The following is a 27,599-nucleotide window of genomic DNA, read 5'->3' as shown; positions in this document are numbered from 1 at the left end:
TAATATTCTGCGACCTGTGGAGTGACGGGACTGAATTGACAGTTTGTTGCTCCTGCTGCAGTCAGAACGCCTTCCTATGATGCAGAGGCACACAGTACTCCGGGATTTTAATAAAGGTTTATCGAAGAATGTGACCTACAATATCATAATAACTTTCACTGTCTATAAATATGCTCTTGAGTAAAACTGTGAAAATATTTCTTGTGTATGAGCCTATAAAGTACTATGAATTACATGACACTTAATGTATGAAAACATTGATATTTATTGAGTCTGAGCACATTTACATAATAATGTATAATGGTGTTATTTTAAGTTAACAGTTATAAAAATAAGATATCTGTAAATATATAGTAGTTATGTAAAATTCCTTTAATTCTTAGCCAATCAAAACTCATGCATTATTAATTTATATCTCCAAGAGTTGATTCCGTAATCTGGAGCTGCCAGTACGGGCTATGTGCCTGTGATGCATATCATTTGAGCACCAGTCCCCACTGGCAGTAACAGAATGCAGAATCATCCCTATAATTTCTTACATATATTGGCACAGTAGAGTCATAAAGACAATATTACATTAAAGTACAGATTTGCAGTTTGTCTGAAGGAAGTGCATGAGAAGTTTGTTAAACAACATTAGACTCTTTGAATATTTGTATATGAATGCTTAATGTGTTTGCATTCCACCTCATCTCCTTCAACAGAACTTGGGAAAGAAAATCAACATGCCCAAAATGGGCAGCAAGTCAGTGATGTGATTGCTTTGTGCTGGCATGAGGCCTGAGCCAAATTTGGCATTGAGCCTCATTTAAATAAAACCGATGAACTGTGGCACCAAACAGGCAATTGGCCAGGTGGGGTCTGATGAATGCCACCAGCTCCAAAATTGAGCCAGCTCACAGCTAGGTTCTTCGGGAATGGGGAGGAATGTGTGGTGGGTAGAAGGAGAATCAGAGTAGGCTGTGTTCGGGTGGCAGTGGCCCTCAGTATTTTCATGAAGCCAATGAATGCAGCATTGAAGTGGAAATTTAAAACCAAGTACAATTTACTCGTGCATACAGTTTTTGTTCTATATATACATTTTAATTTTTAACAAGGAATTTATTAATACATTCTCTCACCTCAGTTATATTCAAACCAGTAAGTTTAATGCATACAGATAATAGTATCCCTCAACTAATCCTATTTTGTAATAGTATGTAATTTAAGTTTGAAACTTTGAAGACTGGCTGAAAGACACTTCTACTTTCTGGGAATAACTAATTTCCAAAATTTGTTTCTAAAGTTCTATTCACAGAAGAAAAGCACATATATCAAAGAAATTCAAGTAGACACCCTTCCAAGAATAAAATCAATGAAGAATAAAGATTTGGGAGAAGTAATGCAGCAATCCAGTTGCAGTGCTCAAAAAGTCAAAGATGATGCAGTCAGAAATATATAATTAAATTTTATATATATATATATTCATTAAAATGTTACTCTGTACAGTCTTGAAGATTAATCCATGTAATTGTCGTTAATCATTGTTGTAATATTCAAGTGGTATCAGACTAATTCTTTCCATCCAGATGTAAATAGTAGATTCCAAAAGGATCTTGTAACAAATTATAGAAGCCACGAAACCTTTTCCTTACACATAATGCAATCTAGAAGAAAATGATAAAGTTTATTTGTAAACTGTTATGCATGAAGTATGACAATTTGTAAGCATTGTGAGAACACAAGACACAGGCCACAAACGCAGGCAAACAAGGTAGGAAGATAGGAAAAGTATATATATTGTGAAAAGGCCATTTGAATGATCATTTTGAGCTACAGATTAAAATGGATCCTGTCCAACCTATGATATTTCCCTTCGAAAAGGTTCGACAAAGTTAATCCATGCATCGCAGAAGTAATCTCACCAATACTTATCTAACTCTACATCTTGCACTTGGTTTTGAGGATATTATTTAGAAAGTATACGCTGGGTGGGTAGTCAGTGGCCACCTTTGTTAGAAATTAAATAATAATACTGGAGTGAGGGGATATTGCAAATGAAGAAAATAGTGGGGAAATATTCTGGCCGGAATTTTACGCTGCCCCAGTGGGTCGGATGGTGGCGTGGGGGGCGGCGTAAAATTGAGCGGCAGGCTCCGGGAGGCCTAACCACCCCGATTCTGCCTCCGACCAAGTTTATGGAGGTCCGGCGGGGGTCCGGGGAGTGAGAAGCGGCCCACCCGCCCGAGGCCAATCAAGGTGCTTAAGTGGCCACTTAACGGCCACTTAAGGGCCCTCGCCCGCCTCCAAGGGTATTTTACCGTGGCAAGCGGGTGTGCCAGGGGCATGAAAGGCCGCCCAGCTATAACTGCCGGCTTTCCGCACCCCGGAGGGGTGGAGGGGGAGGGGAGCATGGCAATCGGGCACAGAATGCCCGATTGAGGGCCGCCCACTCCTCCCAACCCAACCTTGGGATCCAAGACGCCCCCCCCTCCCCCCAAACGACCACCCTAGCCTCACCAGGGCATGACCAATTCCCCTGGTAAGGCTGCCCGAACTTACCTTCTGTCCCGGTTCCATTGCGTCCTCCTCAGTCGGCTGGACTGTAATCTCAGCAGTGGCCACCACTCCCAGTGGCGCTGCTGAGACTAAGAGCTGCCGGCCCACTGATTGGCCAGCAGCTCACAGAGGCGGGACCTCCTCCCTCAAGTGGGTGGAAGTCCCGCCTTGGGCCAATTAAAGCCTGGGGATCTGTAAAATACGGGATGGATCTCCAGGCCGGGCGGGAGCGGGATCGGCACCGACATTTACGTCGGAATCCGGCTCCCGTCCGCCCAGCGTAAAATTCCAGCCTCTGTGTCCAACTGAAGCTCTTTAGAAATATCAGAGTGCATCTCAGTTTGTGTTATGGACCATCAAACCAAAACGGGGAGCTGGGGTGCTGAACATACTAGTCATTTGAAGAGGAGCAAACTGGTTGAAGAAAAGGGGAATCCTTCTGCTAATTGGGAGGGGGTGGGTTCACGAGCTAAAGGTTCCGTTGAATGACGGGAACGGGCCATGATTTTGGTGTGGTTGAGGCTCAAAGATATCAGATACAGATTGTGTTAATTGAATCGTAGGGTTCTGTTTGTGGTTTAGGTTTTCCCATGATTTATACAATAAATGGCTTAGCGTAAAACTCCTAATGAGGCCTTTCTTCCAGGCCATTGTGGGGGAGAAATTGTCTCAGCTGGCAGTTTGGCAAGTGGATTGTAGATGCCTGTAGATTGCCGACACCGAGTCACAAAAAGGGAGGGCCTGACACATCATCCACCATTAAATTACTTTGAGCACTACGCTTAAGCTCTTTTATGGGTCAATTCTATGCTTAAGATTATTTTTTGACAAATTTAATTTTTACCAAAGAAAAGGAAGAACCTTGGTGGGGGGGGGGGGGGGTGGTGGTGAAGGAAATAGAAAGTACTGGGCTGAATTTTACTGACCCCCACGGATGTCGGGAGTCGTGGCTGGGCTGGGAGGGGACGTAAAATGCCTCCGGGAGAAGCCCGCCCTGGGCCTCAACGCAGGGAAGGCCCAGCCCCATACTGCCAGTGGCGGCAAGGCCTCATGGAGGCCCACGCGCCGCTTGGCGACGGCAGCCACATTTAAATATGTTAAATAATGTAAATTAAGGAATTAATGAGTTACTAAGTCCCGCCGGCCGCCCCGCTCCAATATTGCGGTCAGTGGCTGGCACTCCTGTGTCGTCCGATCTCCGACCAGTGAAGTATGGCAGAACATTAGTAAGGAGGGGGGAGGAGGTAAGTATTTCACTGTGGGAGGTGGGGAGCGGGGTCAAAATTACCTGATTGGTCTAGCGGGTGATGGGAAGGGGTAAAGTTAAAAGTTTCTAAATTTTGAGGGGGGGTGTGGGGGGTGAAGGTCAGGTACACAAGGTGAGTATTTGTGGGGGGCGGTGGATTGGGCAAGGAATAAAATGTAAGTTTATTGGGGAGGTGGGAGAGTGGCTGGGAACATTTATTTAATTATTTTTAATACATTTTAAAGCGATGTGTCTTTAAAAATTTGAATTAAACATAAGGGCTGGAAGCCCTTTAAAAATGGCACTGGCACCTGCACAATGGCGCCGGATGCTGTTGCCGGGGCAGATTGCCCGCCCCCTCCATATCATCGGGGGAGCTGGTGATCAGCCCCAGCCATGTAAATGAGCCGCCGCATTTAATATCGCAGCGGCTCCATTGAGTAAAGCCCGCGCACGCAGGCCGCCATCTTTGAAGCCTGCTGCCGAGATCAGCGGCAACCTTGTAAAATGCAGCACACTAACTTGGACATGACATAAGATGACAGCAGTAGACACTGACATTTTTCAGACAGGTTACTTCAAGATGATGAGAGATTTGGCCCATGGTTATTACGTGGCCAGATTGTGCAATAATAGCATGACAAGCATACATAGGCTAAACTTGTTTAGACATGTGGACTTGGAAAATTATGATGGAGAAATGTTGCCAGAAAAACATGACAACAGCTAGTCAAGTGGTGCAGACAGGAAGTGCTTTTGGACGCAAGTTTTTTTTTAAGAAGATCTGGATTTCTCTTCATCTTTTAAGTGAATGTTGATATTTACCCAGCCATGGAATATTGATGCTGCAGAATGGAATGTTTTTCCACTTTTACCACTGAGTGACAGCTGGATATACTCCCGCGTCAGGTACACAATAGGTCAGACAGTTATTCTTCTTTTTTTGTTTGATCAATTTTTTTTCTTGTTATAGTGCACCTGCAATTTATCACATTCTTGGTCTCTCTCTAATCTAATACATCTGCAGGTTACAGTGGGACCACATTCAGTGCCGCATGTGGCCAGATATCAGGGGATGCCAGGAGTCACTAAGTGGCGTTGCTCAATTTCTCAGGAGAACTGACTGGAGTTGTATATTAACATGCCAATATTCAGCAGCATCATGCCACTTGCACTCTTCTGTCCACATATTCTCTTCATTCCCAATCTTTGCCTGAAGTGCCATCACATCCACTGTGTCTGTATCTGTGTTGCTAGTAAGTAAACTATTACCCTGGCATTGGGAGTGCCAACAAGGAATACCGGTATCAAAATCAAATTTGAATGGAATAAAAAAGTTGCAGAAATAAATTAATTACATGAAAGATCTAGAAAACATTTTTCAAATGGTCTTGTGTCCATTTCTGGGCATCCTTCAAGTGTGATGGTCAAACTGCACATATGAGAAATTGTTGATTTTGAACCTGTGAAATTAGTTGTAATTGTTTTGGACAATCTTTTCCATCAATTACTGGGTAATCATGTGAAATTGTTTCTTGAACTATTCTGTTTTGTTTAATTTTATCAAATAGTTCTGTAATTGGTGAGTGGCCTGCTGCAGACAAGCAAATTTGGGCATCTCAATATGTTTGATAACTGTTCTTCACATGGAGTAGTATCATATCTTGAGAAGAATTGAACATACTTACCAGAAGGCCTAAAATCACAATGAGAAACAGAGCGAGCAGTATGGCCAATACTATAACTATGATGGCCCAGTACGGTAATTCAGTTCTGTCAGAAATGACAGGTACCATGGCATCTGCATGAAGATAAGCACAATATAACAATTCAATTGCACAAGCAATAATAATGAAAATAAAATAAATAAATATACTTCATCATAGCTTATTACACTCAATCATCTAGAAAATATATATTATTGGGCAAGCATTATGAAAAATTATGGAGTGAGGGCAAAGTGTGATTTGAAGTTGAGGACGAGAATTTTAGATTTGATGGCTGGAATTTTACACCCCCACAAAGAGCGGGAAGTGGCGGGAGTGGGGGGGGGGGCATAAAACGGAGCAGGAGGCTCGGGGGGCCCTGCCCAACACTCCCGCCTCTGCTGTCACTTTACACAAGGAGGTGGCAGCAAAAACGACCCTCCCACCCCAGGCCACTTAAAGCCCTTAAGTGGCCACTTAAGGGACTTTGCCCGCCGCCACTGTGATTTTACCATTGGCAGGCAGGTGGCCCAGGCCCAGGAAAAGTCGATTGACAAAAGCAGGCAGTTCTCTGATGGCCTGGGGAGGGAGGGGGGTCCTCATGATCTGGCACCCTGTGCCTAATGGAGGGCCACCCCCACAGCCCCAACCACCCACAACACCCAGCACGCCCCCCCATCACCCCAATTGACCACCCTTGCCTCACCACGGCCAGACCGATCACCCTGGCGAGGCAATAAAAACTTACCTTGGTTCCAGGGTTCCCCGACATCATCTTCTTGAAGCTGGGTTGCAGTCTCAGCAGTGGCCACCGCTCCCGGTGGCGCTACTGGGACTAAGAGCTGCTGGCCCACTGATTGGCCATCAGCTCCATTAGGCGGGACTTCCTGCCTCAAGTGGGTGCAAGTCCCGCCTCAGAACAGTTGAAGGCCGGGGAGCCACCAAATGCGGGTCGAATCCCCAGGCCAGGCGGAAGTGGGTTTGCCACTGACTTTTCAGTCAATGGTCAATGGCCCCCATCCACCGAGGGAAAAATCCCGAACAATGGATTGGGGTCTGGGAACCAGCATGCATCTATAAGAACAAGGTAATGGATCGTCAGGACTTAATATAGGACAGAGAATGAACAGCTAGTTAGGAGTGTAACAAAAGCTGTCTTGCATTCAAATATTGTTACATTTGAAAAAATGTTTGAACCACTGATAGCATAAAACTTTATTATGCAGAAGCATGCTAGACACGTACCATGACTTCAGCTAGCAACTTGGCAAGGCAAGGAGACCCTCTCCCTTGCTGTATTCTTCCCCCTCTCTAATACCCTAAAGAATTATGGAAGTGTCTGGAGCCAATCAGGAAGTGACATGGGCATTGTTCCGTTTTTTAAAAACATTTTTATGGAGGATTTTACATTTGGGCATTTGTTACTTTATGATCCAGTGTTGAACTACAGAAAGTCTAATCCTAATCATGCCTCCAGACTGGAACTTGAAAGGACTCACCGTACAAAATTTGAATAATTACTTTAGGTTCCACTAAGACTATGATCTTGATATTGCTGCTTGGCAATAGGTTTTGGTTGAAGTAAATCAACAAGCCCGAGTTCATGCTTTTAATAAGGAGCAGCATTCTCATGCTTGGTCTTTGCTGAAGCCACTTATATGGTACTCTCAGTGTCTTGGATACTACCCAAGTCCGAAAGGTCTGTCTCCTACGTCTTTGAACCTCTTTTGCCATATTCTCCTGTTGTATTTGCTCCTCTTCCTCCAACAGACTTAAGAAACGATCTAATGCTGCACTTACACTGCATAAGCTATGTGCAGCTTTGCTGACAGCAAAGATTCTTCCTAGGCTCCTTTGAATCTGGGTTCAAGTGGGAGTAATTAATACAATAGTAAATAGTGGATCTGTAGGAACCTTTAACATTTTCCAGTAATTGCTGAACAATCAGTATGGAAAATCTGAAATTCCAGCTCTTTGTTATCATGTTTTGAACAAACAAAGTACAGCACAGGAACAGGCCATTCGGCCCTCCAAGCCTGCGCCGATCTTGATGCCTGCCTAAACTAAAACCTTCTGCACTTCCGGGGACCGTATCTCTCCATTCCCATCTTATTCATGTATTTGTCAAGATGCCTCTTAAACATCATTATCGTACCTGCTTCCACCACCTACCCCGGCAGCAAGTTCCAGGCACTCACTGCCCTCTGTGTAAAGAACGTGCCTCGCACATCCCCTCTAAACTTTGCCCCTCTCACCTTAAACCTATGTCCCCTAGTAACTGACTCTTCCACCCTGGGAAAAAGCTTCTGACTATCCACTCTGTCCATGCCGCTCATAACTTTGTAAACCTCTATCCTGTCGCCCCTCCACCTCTGTTGTTCCAGTGAAAACAATCCGAGTTTATCCAACCTCTCCTCCGAGCTAATGCCCTCCAGACCAGGCAACATCCTGGTAAACCTCTTCTGTACCCTCTCCAAAGCCTCCACGTCCTTTTGGTAGTGTGGCGACCAGAATTGCACACAATATTGTAAGTGTGGCCTAACTAAAGTTCTGTACAGCTGCAGCATGACTTGCCAATTTTTATACTCTATGCCCCAACCGATGAAGGCAAGCATGCCGTATGCCTTCTTGACTACCTTATCCACCTGCGTTGACCTGTGGACCTGTACGCCCAGATCTCTCTGCCTGCCAATACTCCTAAGGGTTCTGCCATTTACTGTATACTTCCCACCTGCATTAGATCTTCCAAAATGCATTACCTCACATTTGTCCGGATTAAACTCCATCTGCCCTTTCTCCGTCCAAGTCTCCAACCGATCTATATCCTGCTGTATCCTCTGACAATCCTCATCACTATCCGCAACCCCACCAACCTTTGTGTCGTCCGCAAACTTACTAATCAGACCAGCTACATTTTCCTCCAAATCATTTATATATACTACAAAGAGCAAAGGTCCCAGCACTGATCCCTGCGGAACACCACTAGTCACATCCCTCCATTCAGAAAAGCACCCTTCCACTGCTACCCTCTGTCTTCTATGACAGAGCCAGTTCTTTATCCATCTTGCCAGCTCACGTCTGATCCCATGTGACTTCACCTTTTGTACCAGTCTGCCATGAGGGACCTTGTCAAAGGCTTTACTGAAGTCCATATAGATAACATCCACTGTCCTTCCTTCATCAATCATCTTTGTCACTTCCTCAAAAAACTCAATCAAATTAGTGAGACACCTCCCTTCCACAAAGCCATGCTGCCTCTCGCTAATAAGTTTGTTTGTTTCCAAATGGGAGTAAATCCTGTCCCGAAGAATCCTCTCTAATAATTTCCCTACCACTGATGTAAGGCTCACCGGCCTATAATTTCCTGGATTATCCTTCTTAAACAAAGGAACAACATTGGCTATTCTCCAGTTCTCTGGGACCTCACCTTTGGCAATGAGGATGCAAAGATTTCTGTCAAGGCCCCAGAAATTTCTTCCCTTGTCTCCCTCAATATTCTGGGGTAGATCCCATCAGGCCCTGGGGACTTATCTACCTTAATGCTTTGCAAGACACCCAACTCCTCCTCCTCTTTGATAATGAGATGACTGAGACTATCTACACTCCCTTCCCTAGGCTCATCATCCACCAAGTCCTTCTCTTTGGTGAATACTGATGCAAAGTACATTGTATCATTTAATACCCATGAGATATTTTTGGGGGTAGCACTAAAGCAAATGCAGAATACCTTTAGATATAAATTCCTTACTCCAGCTTAAGGAAGCACAGCCATAAACGTTTCGAGAAAATTAGACCCCTTTATGTTTTACTAAGCTGACAATGAAAAATCAACATAGAAAAAGTGAATCCATTAGGAATAACAATGTAGGACTGGCACATACCCACAGATACACTATTGCTTCTAAGTTGAAATGCTTGGCCCAGCCATCTTGATCCATTTGTTCCAGCATCAAATTCTGATCTGAGTTCCTCTGAAAGGATTGGTCGAGTTGCTTTTGCAGGGTCAAAGTAGCAAGAAGTGGAAACTTTGATTGATCCTGGTCTGTTGGGGCAGATCAAAAATTAAGACAATATAATTATGATTTTCTTTCTAATGAAGTCTGCTGCAAAACATCTGTGTATGTTGAACGTAGACAATTGGTCAGATTTTGTGGCAGAAATAGTGGTGATGCTAACAGTGATTACCGTAATTTACATGTAAATTGGAAAGCAACTTCCAGAGATGGCAGATGCGCAGTTAAATATGCAAATCTGGAAGTTGCTTTCTGAGATGCCCTGTTCCTCCAGAAGCTGTGTGAGAATGGTATCTCACTGAGAGACTCATCATTGAAATACACGGAATGGTATGATGTTGTGCTTACATGACAGATACATGCTAAACATGCCAGAAAAAGTTAGGTTTTGTCTATTCCAGTGTAAGTAAATTTTTAATGGTGTGATAAATCTTGGTTACTGCCAAACAACCTCTCTGGCACTGAGAAAAAGCTTTCGCAAGTATGATGCCGCATTGCTTCAGATTTTAATTATTGTTGGAAATTTAAAATAATAAAAAAACTTTTTTACTTTTTCTTTCTGCCTCTTTTATCTCTCTTAATCCAATCTTTCTTTTTCTTTATTTTAATTTCTGTAACTGATTTGACATTGAATTAGATATTTTCTGGGTCAGACTCTGTGCTACTCAATAATCATACTTTAATCTGATTGGTTACAGGTTCTAGATGTCTTGTAGAGGGCACTGCGCTTTTTGGCAGGTTGGCTGAACAGAACATCCAGTGCAAACGTCTATGAGCAAGTGCAACTGTCACAAAAGTTTGCCACTGACTGCGAAATCTGGCCCATGAAAGCATTTGAAATTGAATTACCAAAATAAACGATTCTTCCAATTAATTTATCTGAAAAATATTCTTTGCATTTCTCATATTTTATTTGAATTGTCATGTTAGCAACATACCACCAGGGAAACAAATCCTACATATGGCACCCTAGCTATTACTATTAGTAACACTGGCAGAGAAATGTTTCATAATACCCGTTTATTTTAAATGGGTTGTTTCCATTAAAATAGTTGAGAGGATTGCCACACAGGCATCTGAAGTGTTTCTCCACTCTGATCACCAACAGTAATTTCTAGGTTTATACGTAAACAGTATGGCCTGGATTTTGCAATAGAAAATAACGGTGAAGCTAGCAGTGCTCACTGTTATTATGGAGTAAATCGGACAACAACTTCAGGTGTTTGCATATGCAACAATAAATGAATTTCCCTGCACCTTCACAAGCTTTGCTGCACTGGTACCTCACTGATAGATTTGGCATTAAAATGTATAAAGAGCATTGAGTTGCTGTATTTACACACTTGGTGGCACTCAACATGTCAGAAAAAAAAGGACAGTTTGGGGGCGGAAGGTCAGATTTAAAAGATACATTTTTTGGGGGGGAGGGGCAAATAGTTAATATAATTGTTATTGGGTGGTGGGAAAGGGGCATTAGAAATTTATTTAATACATTTTGGGGGGTGTATCTTTAAAAATTCAAATTGACTGGCAGGGCAGGCTGCCCTTTAAAAATGCGCCAGCGTCTATGCACAGGCAGTTGACGCCATTGCCGGAGACAGACAGCCTGTCCGCTCCAAGAGATTGGGGTGGGGTGGGGGAGGCAGATCGACCCCCCTTCAACACTGACTGCAAAATCCTGGCCATTATATATGTGTATGTCATTTAAAGTATGAAATAAGCCATCAGTTCTGTAAAGCAGCTACACTTCTTCGGCAAAACTAACTGTTAACCTATATTGATCATGCATAATTTTGTAACATGTTAATGTGTTAATGAGGGATGCAGATATAGCTTTTCATGTTTCCAAACAATGCCTTTAACATTGAAGTATCAAGGCAGCTGAACGAAGGAACTCAATGCGATTTAGAACTGATACATTTGGACAGGTTTCTAACTAACATCATCCTTACTCCATTTTTTAAAAACGTTCTGCATGTCCTAGAGCAAGAGAGCACCTTGGAGAAGGTAACTGATCTCCCAAAGGATTGACTACCTTTCCCCAATAAACGCTGGAGCCTTGCTAAGGCCCATGTTAAGCCAAATGTTCTCAGATCCCATAAGTTCTCTTATAAAGATGGAATAGAAGCAATTTCCTGGGGGAGTCTGGAACTCCCCCTAGACATACCTCTTTGTTGTAGGGAAGTGCCATCAAATCTATCCACATCCCCCCAACCCCACCCTAGAATTTAAATGGCCAGGTAAATAGAGCAGAGTCCCAGTAGGACTGTGTTCTGCCCCAACCTCTGCCCCCTCCAGCCAAAAATCATGTCCCCTGCCTTCCTGGAGTCCAGAAACTTTGGAGTAAATTAGTTTTATTTTTCTCATGCTTCTCTTCCTGAATTTTATAGTGCATCAGACTCTTTTGCCTTTTTTTTTGCCTTTACCCTATTGAATAAACTAGACCTCTTACAGTTAAGTGATGAGACCAACTATTGAGGCTTTGAAGTTAAACCTGTATTTTCTTTAGCAGCTGAATGATTAAAGGATACTTCTTTTAAAGCCTTTCGTTTTCCAGTTTTAATTTTTCTGCTGTTTCTTTATGCTTCTTATTCCCAGTGCTTGGTCTATGACATTTTTGAGCTGGTTGCAATGAGTTTTTGATTTGACTTCTAAGTGATTATACTTAACTATAAATGACAAGAACAGTAAACCTTTATCTTACCTTAAACCAGTAACATGGCAAACTTTATAGCTGTCCTTTAAAGTGCTGTTTTCAAATAACTGTGAAAGCTGCAAAAGATATATAGTAAGTGTAAATTTTCTCTTTTTAAAACATATAACATAAATTTAAAAATAAAAATGAGTAAAATAGAACGTGCTTCAAAGATAATTTCAGATTTTGTTTGTTATACTGAAAAATATTTCAAAATTAAGTGGATAATTCACTAAAGCAGGTGCTCTTAAAACATTTTCTGGGAAATATTAAACATACAGGTATTTTATTACATATTTTAATGTTTATGCAGTTAAGGAAAAGTGGAATTCCATACCATTCTATTCATAGTGGTTGTCATGTGTTTATATTCAGCAGAACCTGGAATTTGGAGTCCATCTGTAAAGTTGTAATTAATTACTGTGAAGTTAACTGCAAAGGTGAGATCTCCTTGTCGTTCTGAAACTATTGGCAGATCTTCTTCTACAGGAGTAGCAGGTGCCACAGTGGATTTCAGTTCCTCGCAGTCTAAAATGAGAGACATTTTTAATACTCTTCAAAAGTTAATGCAGAAGTAATTACAATTAACTCTAAAGCCTGTACCTAAAATTTACATCTGGTAGTTTAAAAAGCAAAGCAATTCGGGAATCAATGAAGTCATTTAGGTCTAAACCTTTTAAAGATTTGTTAAATGTTGTTGTTCTTTATTAGTTAATTATTTATTTATAATTTTGCATAAGCTTAAATTTGAATATTGTTTTCTCCAGTTCACACTTCAAAGTAAAAATAACTTAAGACAGAAATTTGCACCCTAAGCATACCAAAAGGATACTAGAATTGAACCTGGAATATAAATTGATAGTAAAGTATGGAATTTCCAGTTAGTTCATAATTTTCAAGCAGGAATTGAACATGAAGTTCTATTCTAGTACCTGTCAGTTCAACAGTTCGATCAATAGACATTTCTCTTGCTGGAATTTCCTGATGGCTCAAGATATTTATCCAATGAGTAGCTACACCACACAGACCTCCAGTTTGATTCCTGAGCAATGCTCAGTTGGGGCTGTGATAGAGGCCCTACAGTTGGACATGATTCCCTTAGACTGCGGGGAGAGAAATGGGTAAAGGCTATCCAGGCAATTACTACGCAGCAACACTTATATAAGTGGATGCTGAGTGAAAGCAGTATTGGGCCCAATTGTGATGCCTTCTGCTGTTGAAGCCCGTCAACTTTCACTGCCAAGACTCACACTGAATAATGTTACTTGGGCCAGGTATTGAGAAGCATCCAACATTCATGGACCTGTATCACAACAAAGTTCCAAAGCTGTCAGGTGAGATGCACAGGGGAGAAAAATTGCTGATGAGAACTAAGAAAATTAAATCAAAAACAAGAAATGCTGGATTCACTCAGCAGGTCTGGCAGCATCTGTGGAAAGAGAAGCAGAGTTAACGTTTCGGGTCAGTGACCCTTCTTCGGAACTGACAAATATTAGAAAAGTCACAGATTATAAACAAGTGAGGTGGGGGTTGGGCAAGAGATAACAAAGGAGAAGGTGCAGATTGGACCAGGCCACATAGCTGACCAAAAGGTCACGGAGCAAAGGCAAACAATATGTTAATGGTGTGTTGAAAGACAAAGCATTAGTACAGATTAGGTGTGAATATACTGAATATTGAACATCAGCAAGTGCAAACCTGAAGAAAAACAACCTGAAAAAAACAGTGGGTAAGCAAACTGAACAAACTAAGATGAAATGAAATAAATGCAAAAAAAAATGGTAAAAAATGTAAAAAGGAATGCAAAAAAAAGGAAGAAAAAATAACTAAAAATGACTAAAAATGAAAGTAAAGTGGGGGGCTGTCATGCTCTGAAATTATTGAACTCAATGTTCAGTCCGGCAGGCTGTAGTGTGCCTAATCGGTAGATGAGATGCTGTTCCTCGAGCTTGCGTTGATGTTCACTGGAACACTGCAGCAATCCCAGGACAGAGATGTGAGCATGAGAGCAGGGGGGAGTGTTGAAATGGCAAGCAACCGGAAGCTCAGGGTCCTGCTTGCGGACTGAGCGGAGATGTTCCGCAAAGCGGTCACCCAGTCTGCGCTTGGTCTCCCCAATGTAGAGGAGACCACACTGTGAGCAGCGAATACAGTATACTACATTGAAAGAAGTACAAGTAAATTAAATATTATTTGTAATGTGTAACAATTGCTTCATCGTGGTATCTGCACTATGTTAGCAAGAAAATTGCAGCCAAGTGCTAATTTAAATACCAGCAAGTAAAGAAGAAGAAGATGTTTGTGCACAGTCCTTTCACCTTTGAGATCAGTGTTTGGATCTACCCCAGAATAATAGGATGAAAATCTCATGTCTATGCTTGCCATGTGACAAATACATTTTTGGCCATGCCAAACCAGTTCGTACCAGACATGAACTACAAACTACCCTAAACTGGTATTAAATTGACGACCCCTCTCAGAGAAACCACAAGGATGTAGCTAGTGTGGGAAATTAAATGTGTTAATGATGGACTAATAGCTTCTGTTTTTAGGGTGAAATAAAAGGAACATTTTTCTGCATCTAACCGTGATTATAGAATGTGTGATGTTCATATATTGTTTGCGTGAAATTAGAAGATACTCTATTCACTAATGCTAACCCTTCTTGTCTTGGAAAGCACAAAAATCATTTTTAAATAAAAGAGAACAAAGAAGCAGCAACCTAACAGTGAACTGAATCTAATCCTAAACAAGAGGTTTCAGTATCTTAGTGGTCAACAAGTCAAGAGTTAACAATCTATCATGTTAAACTAGTAGAACAGTGGGCACTCCCAGAATGATGTGATTTGGAATTGTAATAAATATTTAAACACGCATTTAGTTGATTATTCAAATTCATAAATCTTGTCATGAAACAGCAAAAAAAGATTTGTTTTTTCATTAGTTAAGAACATGGTTAAATAGATAACTTGAAAAGTAATTGAATGTAGTTAGAATGAGCTGTCGCAATTGAAATTCCATGTTGCTGTGAATAGTCTGATTGAGATATTGGCTGGAATTTTATGTCCCCCCCCCCCGAAGAGCGGGTTGGTGGTGGTGGGCGGGGGGTGGGGGGGGGGGGCTGTATAAAATGGAGTGGGAGGCTTGGGGGGCCCTTCCCGACCTACTCCTGCCTCCACCGCCATTTTACGCGGGGTGGTGACGGCGGAAACCAGCCTGCCCGCCCAGGACAATCAAAGCCTTAAGTGACCAGTTAACGGCCACTTAAGGGCCTCCACCCGCTGCCATGGGGATTTTACCCTTGGCTGGTCAGGTGGCTCAGGCCTGAGAAAAGCCACCTGACAAAAACAGGTGGCTTTCTGATGGCCTGGGGTGGGGGTGGGGGGATGCCCTCATGATCAGGCACTCACCGATGCCCCAACCACCCCCAACACCCAACACACCCCCCACCCCTATCCCCCCAGTTGACCACCCTTGCATCACCGGGACCCGACCGATCACCCCCAGTGAGGCCCCAAAAACATACCTCTTCCCGAGGCCGTCCTTCCTCTTCTTTGCCAAGCTAGGCTGCAGTCCCAGCAGTGGCCACCGCTCCCGGTGGCGCTGCTGGGACTAAGAGCTGCCGGCCCACTGATTGGCCGGCAGCTCCATTAGGCGGGACTTCCTGCCTCAGTGAGGTGGAAGTCCCGCCACAAACCAATTAAAGGCCTTTACAGTTGGTGGATGGCTTCTATCCATCAAGGGTAAAATTCAGCCCATTGAGATACATACAGATCATTATGTAAGACAAAGTTCAAATAAAATGTTCAATGGTTAAATACCTTTTATGAGGAGACTGTTGCTGTTAAGTGTGTAAGTTGCTAATGTAGAGGTATTGTTTGTTCTGTCTCTGAACGTCTGCTCCACAATAACATTATCAACTTTCTGAGGACCATTTTTGAAAAAACAGACAGCTTGCACTTTCACGTAATCCCCATTCGTAGCACTGCCAAGAAAACGAGTTAATCATAAAACACTATTCATAAGTGATACTATTAACCTTTAGACAAACTTCCACTAAACAATCAAATAAATTGCATATCTTTAACCATAGACATGCATATCAAAAAAATTTAAAAGAGGACTCAAAGTATTATTGATTTTGAATATAGGATGCCATTACAATTTAATCCTTTTTAAAGTTATATTTTGTGAAGAATTGTACACAAAGATGGGAAGGTCAGACGTTTACAGTATGCTTTACTTTGAGACTCTTTAAGGAAAAAGGATAGTTAGAAGGTCAACCCAATGGAAACAATACAGTAGCTGGTCGAGAGAGACTACCGTGGATACTGAAAATCTGAAATAAAAACAGAGAATGCTGGAAATGCTAAGCAGGTCTAATAGCATCTGTGGATAGCTTTACAAAGTTAACGTTTCATGTCAATGTCCTTTCATTAAAATCAAGTTCTGATGGAAGATCATCGATCTGAAACATTAAGGTCTGCATTTTCATTATGGAAACAGGAATTGGGTCTGGTTTTGGGTCAGAAACCTGCCTCCTTTGGGAAGTTGATACATATTGCAATTTTTAAATGGGTAAGCCCTTAATTGGTATGGAGATGGGTTTCCTGTCCTCTTAGAGCCAGTGGGATTGAAAATGACAGTGGGTCAAATCAAATATGGGGCTCATGCAGACTTCCATGGCAGCCATCGCTGTTGATCTGAGGGAGAAATCTGCTTTCCACAGCATCGAGGGAAGCAAATTGTCACAGGGGAGCTGAAGGCCTGGCACTAGGAGCAGAGCAGACCCTCAGTTCATCAATGCTCACCTGGATTTAATGCTGGCAGCCTTGAGGGAGAGGAGGGAGGTCCTCTTCCCAGAGGATGGTAGTAGGATGCCACCTCCTCGTGCAGCAGTCTCTGTTTAGTGTTATCCTCCTCCACCTCATCTTCCTTCTCCCCTCTTACCTCCTGCTCCTCCTCTGATGAGCTGTATTTTTCCAGGCCCTCACTGACCTCAAGATCCACACCTTTCTGGAGAGCCTGGTTATGGAGAGTGCAGCAGACCAGCACAATGACAAAGAATCTTGCAGGAGTATGCCAGCCAAACGATCCAGATGCCGGAATCGCATCCTCAGAAACCTGGTGGCCTGCTCAATGGCTGGCCTGCTGACATTGGTGAAATTGGTTATGTCACTTCTGTGCCTCTGTTTCAGGCTCAGGGGTCGGTAGCCATCTCTTCAAGGGATTTCTCTTGTCCCCTTGGATCCATCCACACACATTTGGAGGTAGACTGAAATACTGAGGCAGCCTGGACTGGCAGAAGATGAAGGAATCATGGCAGCTGCCAGGAAAGTGAGCATGCACATAGAGAAAGCTCTTATTGTGGCTATGGACCAGTTGGACTTTGAGGGAGTGGAAGCCCTTACTGTTGATGGATCTCACTGGCTGGTCGCTGGTGCCTTGATGGACACATGGGCGCAAACAATGATCCCCTGCACCTGGAGGAATGCAGCGATGGAGGCTGTACCCAATGCCCTTTGTGCCTGCATAATTCCATCTGTGTCAAAGTGGGTGCAGTCCCCTGCCCTCCTGAAAATGGCATCTGTGACCTGCCTGCTTGTTTGATGAGCTGCCAACTGTGAGATGCCACCTAGGTCCACAGTTGATCCCTGGAACAACCCAGTTGGATACTAATTTAGGGTGATGGAGACCTTGATGGCTGCAGGTAGGGGACTACCATGGAGGCCGTGAAGGCTCAGGTCATTGTGAATCAGAGCACACAGGACTGAGACCATCTGCCTGGATAGGCTCTTCAGTGAGCTCAACAGGCAATTAATTAAAGCTGTGCATCTGACCCACTTCCTTGCTGCTGGTGTCCCTTTTAAAATGGTGTGTTCCAGAGGCGGCGGGACCAAGTGCTGACCTCCATGAACACGATCTTCAAATTATGTTCGTCCCTGCACCTACACTCAACGGGCTTTTAAAATATGGCCATCACTCTCTTTCTTTCTCCACAGATGTTGCCAGACCTGCTGAGCATTTATAGCATTTTCTGTTTTTATTAACTCTAACCACAGTTGCACACATGCATTTATAGATAACTGCAGGCTCGTACAGCAGTCCTGTTGCATCTCCCCCATCAAAACTGAAAGTCTCATAATTTGAGCAAAATTTCATTTCTCCTGATCTTTCCATCATAAATTTATATTTTAAAGGGCATTATGCAAAGGTTGTTTTCTTTTGTAAAAAAAAATGTCTTTCATGAAAATACAAAGCTAAAACTTTTGGGGATATTTCTTTTGTAATAGGACTCTTTCTTGATGAACCAGATTATATAACAACATTGAGAGAAAGAATCATACAATCTGGCATTATTGCTGAAAATAGAGACATGTTGTTGAAGCTTTTCATCTTGCACTCATCAGGAAAATTCGCAAGAATAACCAATGTAAGGGAAAACAACAAGTTATACTGCATGAGAAGAGAGTGCAGATTTGTTGGCAAGTTTATGCATTATAAGTTGTTGTTTTCCCTTATGTTGGATATTCTTGCGGATTGTCCTGATGAGTGCAAGTTGAAAAGCTTCGACAACATGTTTGTATTGCCAGCAATACTCAAATTCTGTACTACTAAATGATAATCTGGCATTAATTCAAATGCTAAATGAAAAGGAATTCTAGTCTAGTTATAAATTTAAAGTAAAAGTATCGTAATTATACCAACCTCACAGTCATATTAGTAATGCTGAGATACAACTTAAGTATCAGCAGTATAGTGGAACAAAACTCAAAAGTGTAAAGTGTATTGTGACCAAATATGGACCAGCTAAGAGAGGATTCTTACCTTAAAGAGATATCTGTACATTCTGTAAACACTGCATTTATATTGCTGTTGCTGTATAAGTCATTGAGCTGCAAGAAATATATCATGTTTTTAATAAGGTATTGATATTACTTGTTAAGTAAATTATTTCAATAATTATTCTTTTGGTTTATTTAGATGTACCTGATGAATAATAGTACGTGAAGCGGATAGATACAACTGTGAAGTGGTGTCAAATAGAACTGGATTGAATGGTAGGTTAGTGATGATGAAAGACACATTAAAGCACAAAGGTTTCTGGCTCTCAATTGGATTTTGAGTTACAGGCACAATTGGTAGGTCATCTAGAAAGAAAGAAAAGTACAGAATTAAATAGATAAGCTCTGCAATAAAGCTGTATATCAGTTTTATTATTTAATTTTTACAATAGAGACAAAATGAAATTATTTAAAAGGCATTTCCTGAACATGGCAGCACGCATAAAACTTGGGAAACATTCCACTGATATCCCAATTATATCTTGGACAGATTTTTAAAAGTTTGACGTACCACATTCCCACCTTGGACAAAAGACCTGAATTCTAGAGGTGAGGTAAGAGTGACCGCCCTAGACATCAAGGCAGAATTTAACTGAGTGTGGCATCAAGGAGCCCTAGTAAAATTGAAGTCAATGGGAATCGGGGGAAGACTCCCCACAGGAGGGCAATCACCTCTGCCCCAGGACATTGCTGCAGGAGTTCCTCAGGACAATGTCCTAGGCCCAAGCTGCTTCATCAATGACCTTCCCCCCCCCACAACATAAGGTCAGAAGTAGGGATGTGCGTTGATGATTGTACAGTTTTCAGTACCATTCAAGACTCCTCAGATACTGAAGCAGTTCATGTCCATATGCAGCAAGACCTGGACAACATTCAGGCTTGGGCTGATAAGTGACAAATAACATTTGTCTCACAAAACAACAACAAAAACTTACATTTATATGTTGCCTTTAACATAATAAAATGTCCCAAGGCGCTTCACAGGAGCATTATAAAACAAAGTATGACATCAAGTCATAAAATGAGATATGGGGCTGAATTTTATTTGAGTGCCGCGCTTCACGGCTACGGCCCTTAAACTCATCGCGGTGGCCGCCAAGGAGTCCCCGCGATATTTCGCACGGGGGCTTATTTAAATAGAGGGGGCAGAGCGGTCGTCCTTGATGACGTAGAGGGGGCACCCACCGCCTCCCCAGCAACAACGTTTGGCGCCAAAGCGTAGGCGCGGTGCCATTTTTAAAGGGCTTCAAGTCCTTCAGTATCATTTTAAAATTTAAAGGGCCTGAACTCTGGGAAATGAAAATAAATTTAAATTTCAACTCTAAATACCATCCCCCACCCTCCCAATGTGTAATTTATATATTAACTGCCCTCTCCCCCATAATAAACTTCTATTAGTATTCAGAACTTTACCCCCCAAAATTAGTTCCCTTTGACCCTCAACCCCTTCAAACCATCGTCGAATCCAATTAAAATTAATTTACCCACTCCTTTTCATTAGGCCTCATTTTAATATGGAGATGAAGGCCCTGCCACCTGGCAGTGGGAAGTGGGGGCACACCATGGTCCCACGCCGCCAGTAATACACAGCAGGCCTTTCTCGATGTTGCAGGGAGAGGCCCGCCTCGACCCGCAGCATTTTACCAGCCCCCGCGCTGCGACCCGCTGTGTCAAGGGGGCGGTAAAATTCAGCCCCTCAGGTCAGATGACCAAAAGCTTGGTCAAAGAGGTAGGTTTTAAGGAGTATCTTAAAGGAGGAAAGCGATGTGGAGAGGTAGAGAGGCATAGGGAGAATATTCCAAAGCTTGGGACCTAGGTAACTGAAGGTGCAGCCGCCAATGGTGGAGCAATTAAAATCAGGGATGCACAGAGGCCAGAATTAGAGGAGTGCAAATATCTTGGAGAGTTGCAGGGCTGGAGGAGATTAATTTCTGATGAAAGGTCACAGACCTGAAACATTAACTCAGCTTCTTTCTCCACAGATCTGCTGAGTTTTTCCAGCATTTTCTGTTTATTTCAGTTTAATCTCATACTGTTGCCAGGGAGAGGGGTGGTGTTGGTAGCTAGGGAATGGAGTTTGGAGCGAACACCTAAATAATGGCTTCAGTCTTCCCAATATTTAATTGGAGGAAATTTCTGCTCGTCCAATATTGGATGTCAGATATGCAGTCTGATAATTTAGCAACATTGGAGGAGTCAAGAGGTGGTGAGGTAGAGCTGATTGTCGTCGGCATACATGTGAAAATGATGTTGCCGAGGGACAGCATGTAGATGAGAAATAAGAGGGGGCTGAGGATAGTTTGTTGGGGGACACCAGAAGTAACAGTGTGGGAGCTGGAAGAGAAGCCATTGCAGGTGATTCTCTGGCTAGGATTAGATAGATAAGAATGGGACCAGGTGAGAGCGGTCCCACCCAGCTGGACAACAATATAGAGGCATTGGGGACAATGGTGTAGTCAACTGTGTCAAAGGTTGCAGACAAGTCGGGAAGGACTAGGAGGGAAGGTTAACCACTGTGACCGATCACATAGGATGTAATTTGTGACTTTAATAAGAGCCATTTCAGTATGGTAGCAGATGCGGAAACCTGATTAGGGTGATTCAAACATGAAGTTCCAGGAAAGATGGGAGTGGATTTGGGAGGTGAAAGCACATTCAAGGACTTTGGAGAGGAAGGAACGGCTGCAGACGGGACAGCAGTTTTAAAGGGCAGCAGGATCAAGAGTTTGTTTTTTTGAGGAAAGAGGTGATGATGACAGTTTTAAAGGAGAGAGGGACAACACCTGAAGAACCATTTACAATATTGGCCTAACATGGGGACCAGGAAGGGGATTTGGCTGATCAGCAGTTTAATGGGAACAGGATTGAGGCAACAGGAAGGGGGTGTGATGTGCCAGGTGTTACACCAATGTGGTTTGTTGAATGATGATTTTTTTAAATCCACTGACTGGAGATCTGAATCTATAATTTTTAAAAAGACATTTAGCAAAGAAAAGCTGACTTTGCTGGCTGCTTAAGAAGGCCACATAATTTGCAACACTGTATCCCACACTACAATGCTGTGAGGAGGGAGACGAAATGGCTGCTCATATCCCAGCAAGAACCGAGAAGCTTAAAGGAACTATCTGTTCTTTTTAGCAAGAGATAAATACTGCTACCTGCTATGCTTGAATGACTGAGTGACTATCATGTGACAAGCTCTTCCCCATCTGTGGTTTTAAACTTGTGTCTTTCTGCAGCAGAGAGAGGGGAAGCAACTGGACTCTGACCTGTGCAGACCCAAGTGGGGGTCTCTCTCTATTTTTCTTTCCATTCCAGCTTGAAAGCTTTCAAATCCTGCCTGTTGACTGACCACCTTTGCTTGCTCTGGCTGCAATCAGAAACCACGTTGGAGGAAATCATCCGCATCGCTGTCTCCAAAAGACCCACCGAACCAGTCATCTACAAGGACCACCAAATTCAGCTAGAAGCCAGCCAAATCACCAAACACCACAAATTGTATACCCCTTTTTTTCCTGTGGACTCAAACTCAACCAATCTACCTTGCCCCACTCTGTAACCTATTTGTGTGTGTGTAAACCTTCAGAGTGTGTACATGAGCAAAAGTTGCTGTGTTGTTTATTATTTTATTAGTTCGGTTTAGGTACAATAAAGTTAACCTCTTTCTTTGTTAACTCAAGAAAACCAGTCCAATTGTTTTTTGTTATGATCATAGCAAATAAGTAAGAAAACAGCTACTGAATTGGCCACTACATCCACTATAAGAAAGATTTAAACCCATTGTAGTCAAACGAGGAGACGGAAAAGAGGGAAGCCCTTCGACCCCTCCTCACTTGACCGTAATACAGGCAATAACAATTTACTAACATTTGTCATCACAGCACCTACATACATTGAATTGTGAAGTACATTAAAGGAAAACACTCCCCTCCTTTTTAACACTTTGCAAGTTAGGTTTGATCTATGTATCCATAAACTAAATTATGTAAGCAGCAGTTGAACTATGGGCTGGATTTTATAGGGGCCTCAACGTTGGGATCCATGTGAAGGGGGGCATATAGATTGCCCCGGATGAGGCCTACCATGGATCTGGACGCGGCAGGGCCCGTCCCGATCTCAACGGAGGCAGAGAGACCTTGTGGTGGCCCCCCCACCCCAGAGCTTGGCGACGGAACCATGATTTACATATTTAAATCAATCTACATACCTGACTTAATTGCAAGCCTGCCTCTGCCTCCGATCCCGTTGTGATCTTCGTGCCGCTAGCTGGCAGTCCTGCTCTTTCTGATCCCTGTCTGGAGAATCGAGGTGCGACACTGGTTGGGCGGGGGGAGGAGGTAAGTTTATAAGTGTGGGGGGGATAGGGTCAAACTTACCTGATTGGTCTAGGGGGTGATGGGAAGGGGTAAAGTTAAAAGTTTCTGACCTTTGCGGTGGGGGGGAAGGTCAGGTACACAAGGTGAGTATTTTGGGGGGAGGGAGAGGACAAGGGATGAAATGTAAATTTATTGGGGAGATGGGAGAGGAGCTGGGAACATTTATTTCATTATTTGTAATAAATTTTAAAGTAATGTCTTTTTAAAAGTTTGAAGTAAATGTAAGGGCTGGAAGCCCTTTAAAAATGGCGCTGGCGCCTGCGCAGTGGGAGGGGGTGCAGTCCACGCTGGCCATGTTGATGAGCCCTTGCATATAAGATCGCAGCAACTCCACGGAATGAAACCCACGCGTGCTGGCTGCTATCTTTTACGGCCGCTGCCGTACTCGGCGGGGGCAACATAACATCCAGCCCTATAGTTCAAATTGAAATGTGACAGCATGCTGATTGTGCATTCAGATCTGAGATTGATAGATTTTTGCTAGCTAAGAGTATTAAGACATATAGAACCAAGGGAGGTAAATGGAGTTAAGATAAACATCAGCCATGATTTAATTGAATGTTGGAACGGGATTGAGGGGCTGAATGGCTGCGTTATGTTTCCAGGTTACTATGTTCTTCCTATGTTCCTAACTAATGAATTCAGTGTATTGTATTAGAATTGCTCAACTGAACTGAGCAGAGCATAGAAAATGAAGCACAAAAACAATGTTCAAATAATATAGTGCAGAAGAGAAATAATGATGAATAAAATAATGGAAATCATACTCACTTGTTGAAGGAGTAGATTCATGATAACCTGAAAAAGAATAGTATATTGGAATTAAATGAGTTAATTGGAAGCTTTTCTTCAATATGCTTCAAAATGTTTCATATATTTGGTGCAAAAAAATCATATTGAATTCGGAAAGGCTTTGAACTTGGGCAAATATAAAAGGCAACAATGCGGTGTCACATTCCCAGTTAGAAAGTTTAAATCAAAGAGAATTCTGCTTAGAGATAGCACTACAATGTCAGAGTGCAGAATATATGATCTATGCTCCCTGTGAGCACAGCTCCCCACTGAGGATCCAGAATGTTTTCTACAGTAAAATGTAAAATAACAAGGAAGTTCATACCATTTACGTAGAGACTGTTCTTGTCCAGAGAGTAAGGTCCCAAATTAGTGATGTTCTCTGTGTTGTAATTGAACTGATGGTACACAGTAACTCTATCAACTTGCTCTGCAGCAGAATTATGGTTGAAAGAACAGATTGCATACACCTTGGTCTTCTGACTGCTCGTTGCACTGTCAAACCATAAGATAATAATAATAATAATTAAAGAAACATGTAACACAATGTTGAAGTAACATTGGAGATGATTCAAATGTATATTGTTCCTCACCAGAATTTATCAATTCCTTCTTGAAAGGTCTGAAAAGATGGTTTTACTTAAGCAATTACTTTTAAAAAGAAGAGATTGAAGTATTGAACAATTTTATACAGAACATAATGCTGTCCCATGTCACAACTTAATGGAAGGCTTGTGCAATGACTGAGATAATAAAATCCTAACAGTGGCAAACAAGTTATGATGTCAGGTCTTAACAGTGGTTTAAATGTGCTGTGTCGAGAAGGCTACTGTAGTATAATCAGTTTCTACAATAAGACCATCCTTTAAAGTATATTTAAAAAATGATACACAAATTTATGTGTAGCTTTAAAAGTCAGAGACTGCAAATGTAAATTGTCAGCAGAAACATACAATCAATTGAATCATATTCTGTGATACAGAATATTATTATTCATAGTAGGAAGTGAAGGAACAGGAATCTAGATTTATCGGGAATGACTATCCAAAAACAAGCCATTTTTATTTGATGGAAGTGGCAATACTTTTGAAAAGATGGAAGAGCAAATAATAACAATTTCCATTAGTTGGTGAATTATTAATAGAAGGGGGGCATCAATGTAGGAACATCACAAAAAAACATAAAGGAAGCAACATGCAGAAATATTTTGAAGTTAAAGGCTATTAGACTACAGGAAGTGAAGCCACAAAAGGCTGAAGCAATCAGATCTTTAAGAGAAATGAGATAATCACTTGAAAATGAAAGTTGTTCAAAGATACTGGACAATTTCAGTGAAATAAAATGAAATTGACAACTTTGGAGATAACACTGGGATAGTGATGACGAGCCAAATGGAATCTTTCTGTGCTGAATGTCTAAGATTTAATGGAAAAGTGAAGATTGTGAACCATATAGAATAACTCTTACCTTAAAGAGATTACTTTGCAGTCTGTAAATTCAGTGCTTATATCACTCTTATTGTACAAGATGTTGAGCTGCAGGAAAGATTTGTCAGTGTTTTCAATAGCTTAAAAATATAAATGGTCTGCAAATAATTTCAATCAATATTGCTGTGATGATATACCTGATGAGTAATAATAGTTGATGCTGATTGGTACAGGAGTGAGGTGTGGTCATGTAGCGATTGCATGTATGGCAAACTTGCTATCGTGAAGGTCACATTAAATTCAGGTGATGTTCCAGTCTGACTCGGTGCTTCTGCTAGAAAGAAAGAGAATTATATAATGAAATAAACATAGTGGCAGTATTACTGAACTTTACAGTTTCATTTGTGCTACGGACAAGTCATACAAAACAGAAGGAATATTTGCAATATTTAACTGAAAGTATCAAAATTCATTTTAACTGAATACTTGCTTAGCATGAAAAGTGAGGTTTAGAATTGTTCAGTCGAATGCAATCAATTATAAAATTAACTGGGAAAATATAGTATTAATGAGGATCACAAAACACTTTTCGTTAAATTACTCAAGACTCTACATTTAGTGGTAGCTTTACAAAATGAAGCCAACAGAAAACATACTCACCAGTTGGAGATGTTGATTCATGGTAGTCTGAAAATAGAATAGTGTAATTTAATGAATTGGAACTTTCCTGAATATAGTATAAAGAGTGTGTGTCATGGTTTTGGTGCAATAACCTGAGTGAAGTCATGTGGGCACCCGCCCTTCTGCGATTATGCGGTGGGCGCCCACTTAGCATAATGGAGGCACAGGTACTCCCCACAATCCTGTGGCGGGGGATGGGATGTGATTCATTGCTTACGCCCTCAGATGACTCTGGAGTAGGTGCTGGAACCATATTTAAAGGCCTGGCAGCCCTGCATTCACTCCTGTCCTGGATACATTGTTAGCTTGGTGCAGCCAACAACATTGTCTTACTGGATCCTGTAATCCCCTGCCCACCACCTGCTCCCCACTCGCAACCCCCAACCGAGGAGGACCAAAGACAATGTGAGAGCAAAGACACAGGATGGCTCCATGGTTCTGTGATGCCTCATTGCAACTTCTCCTCCAAGCTGCAAGGGAAAGGTAGGAGGTTCTCTACCTCTGCAATGGCAAGACGAGGTCCTGCCATCTGACCAAAGAAGCATGGGTAGAGATTTCACAGGTCAGCAGCCATGGGGTCATGCAGCGTAACTGGGTCCAGTGCAGGAAGAGGATCAATGACCTATTGCGTTCTGCCAAGATGAGTGCTCCAATTTGGTTGCCTTCTTGACGATTGCATGTGACTACATGGGAGGTTGTGCAACATGGGGAGGGTGACGGCGATGCAGCATTGGCTGAGTGGCTAAGGTTCTGTCTCTTACTAACAGATGCATGGATGTTGCTCGGCCACACGCCAGCTTCCTTCATGGCTTACCCCGCTTAACTTCCATGGCAGCAAGTGTCGGTATAAGAGACATCAGATTCCTCAATAGAGGTTGAGGTGCTGAAAACAGCTGAACTGTCATGTTGATCTCTGTGCCATTCTCTGCCATCTCCATCCTTCCTCTTGCAGGACAAGAGGGCCTGTAATAGGAGGGAAATGTCCCAGACAGGTGGAAAATTCTCAGGTGTCCCCTTACTTCCACCGAGGAAGAGACCATGGAGCTGGCATGCACCTAGGATTGACCCTCAATAGCCAATGGGGAGATTGGGGTCCCTGCGCAAGAGAGTGAGGATTGTCTCTTGTTGGGATGTGCATCAAAGTTAGAGATCCACATAATGCTTGGTAGGCATCAGGAGTACTGCACAGCCTAACCCACATATGTTTGTGTTCTCTCATGCAGGTAGCCATTCGCAGGGCTCCGCTACCACTGGGGGATGGGCGTCCACCTCTGAGGAGG

General features: G+C 42.4%; 1 protein-coding gene across 1 annotated transcript; it reads right to left on the bottom strand.

Moving 5' to 3' along the window:
- Positions 1-376: 376 nt before the first annotated feature.
- Positions 377-17,312, bottom strand: LOC137351444 (mucin-16-like). Its single transcript, XM_068015890.1, has 8 exons — positions 17,197-17,312; positions 16,020-16,183; positions 15,725-15,760; positions 12,536-12,726; positions 12,208-12,275; positions 9,372-9,532; positions 5,473-5,585; positions 377-1,646 (listed from the first exon to the last, which is right to left on the bottom strand). The coding sequence occupies exons 1-8, from the start codon at positions 17,310-17,312 to the stop codon at positions 1,551-1,553; spliced, it is 945 nt and encodes a 314-aa protein (XP_067871991.1). The 3' UTR covers positions 377-1,550.
- Between the last annotated feature and the right edge of the window lie 10,287 nt (positions 17,313-27,599).

Source organism: Heterodontus francisci, chromosome 36, assembly GCF_036365525.1.
Source record: "Heterodontus francisci isolate sHetFra1 chromosome 36, sHetFra1.hap1, whole genome shotgun sequence".
Taxonomy (NCBI): Eukaryota; Metazoa; Chordata; class Chondrichthyes; order Heterodontiformes; family Heterodontidae; genus Heterodontus; species Heterodontus francisci.
Note: the sequence above shows the minus strand (reverse complement) of the source record. Positions and strands in the feature narration are given on the sequence as shown.

Coding starts and splice junctions, on each gene's coding strand:
- LOC137351444 (XM_068015890.1), bottom strand. CDS start 17,312: ATGCGATTCCGGCATCTGGATCGTTTGGCTGGCATACTCCTGCAAGAT. Junction 9,533..12,207: donor TGCCATGTTACTGGTTTAAG/GTAAGATAAAGG, acceptor CTGCCCCAACAG/ACCAGGATCAATCAAAGTTT. Junction 5,586..9,371: donor AAGCAATAGTGTATCTGTGG/GTATGTGCCAGT, acceptor ATCTTCATGCAG/ATGCCATGGTACCTGTCATT.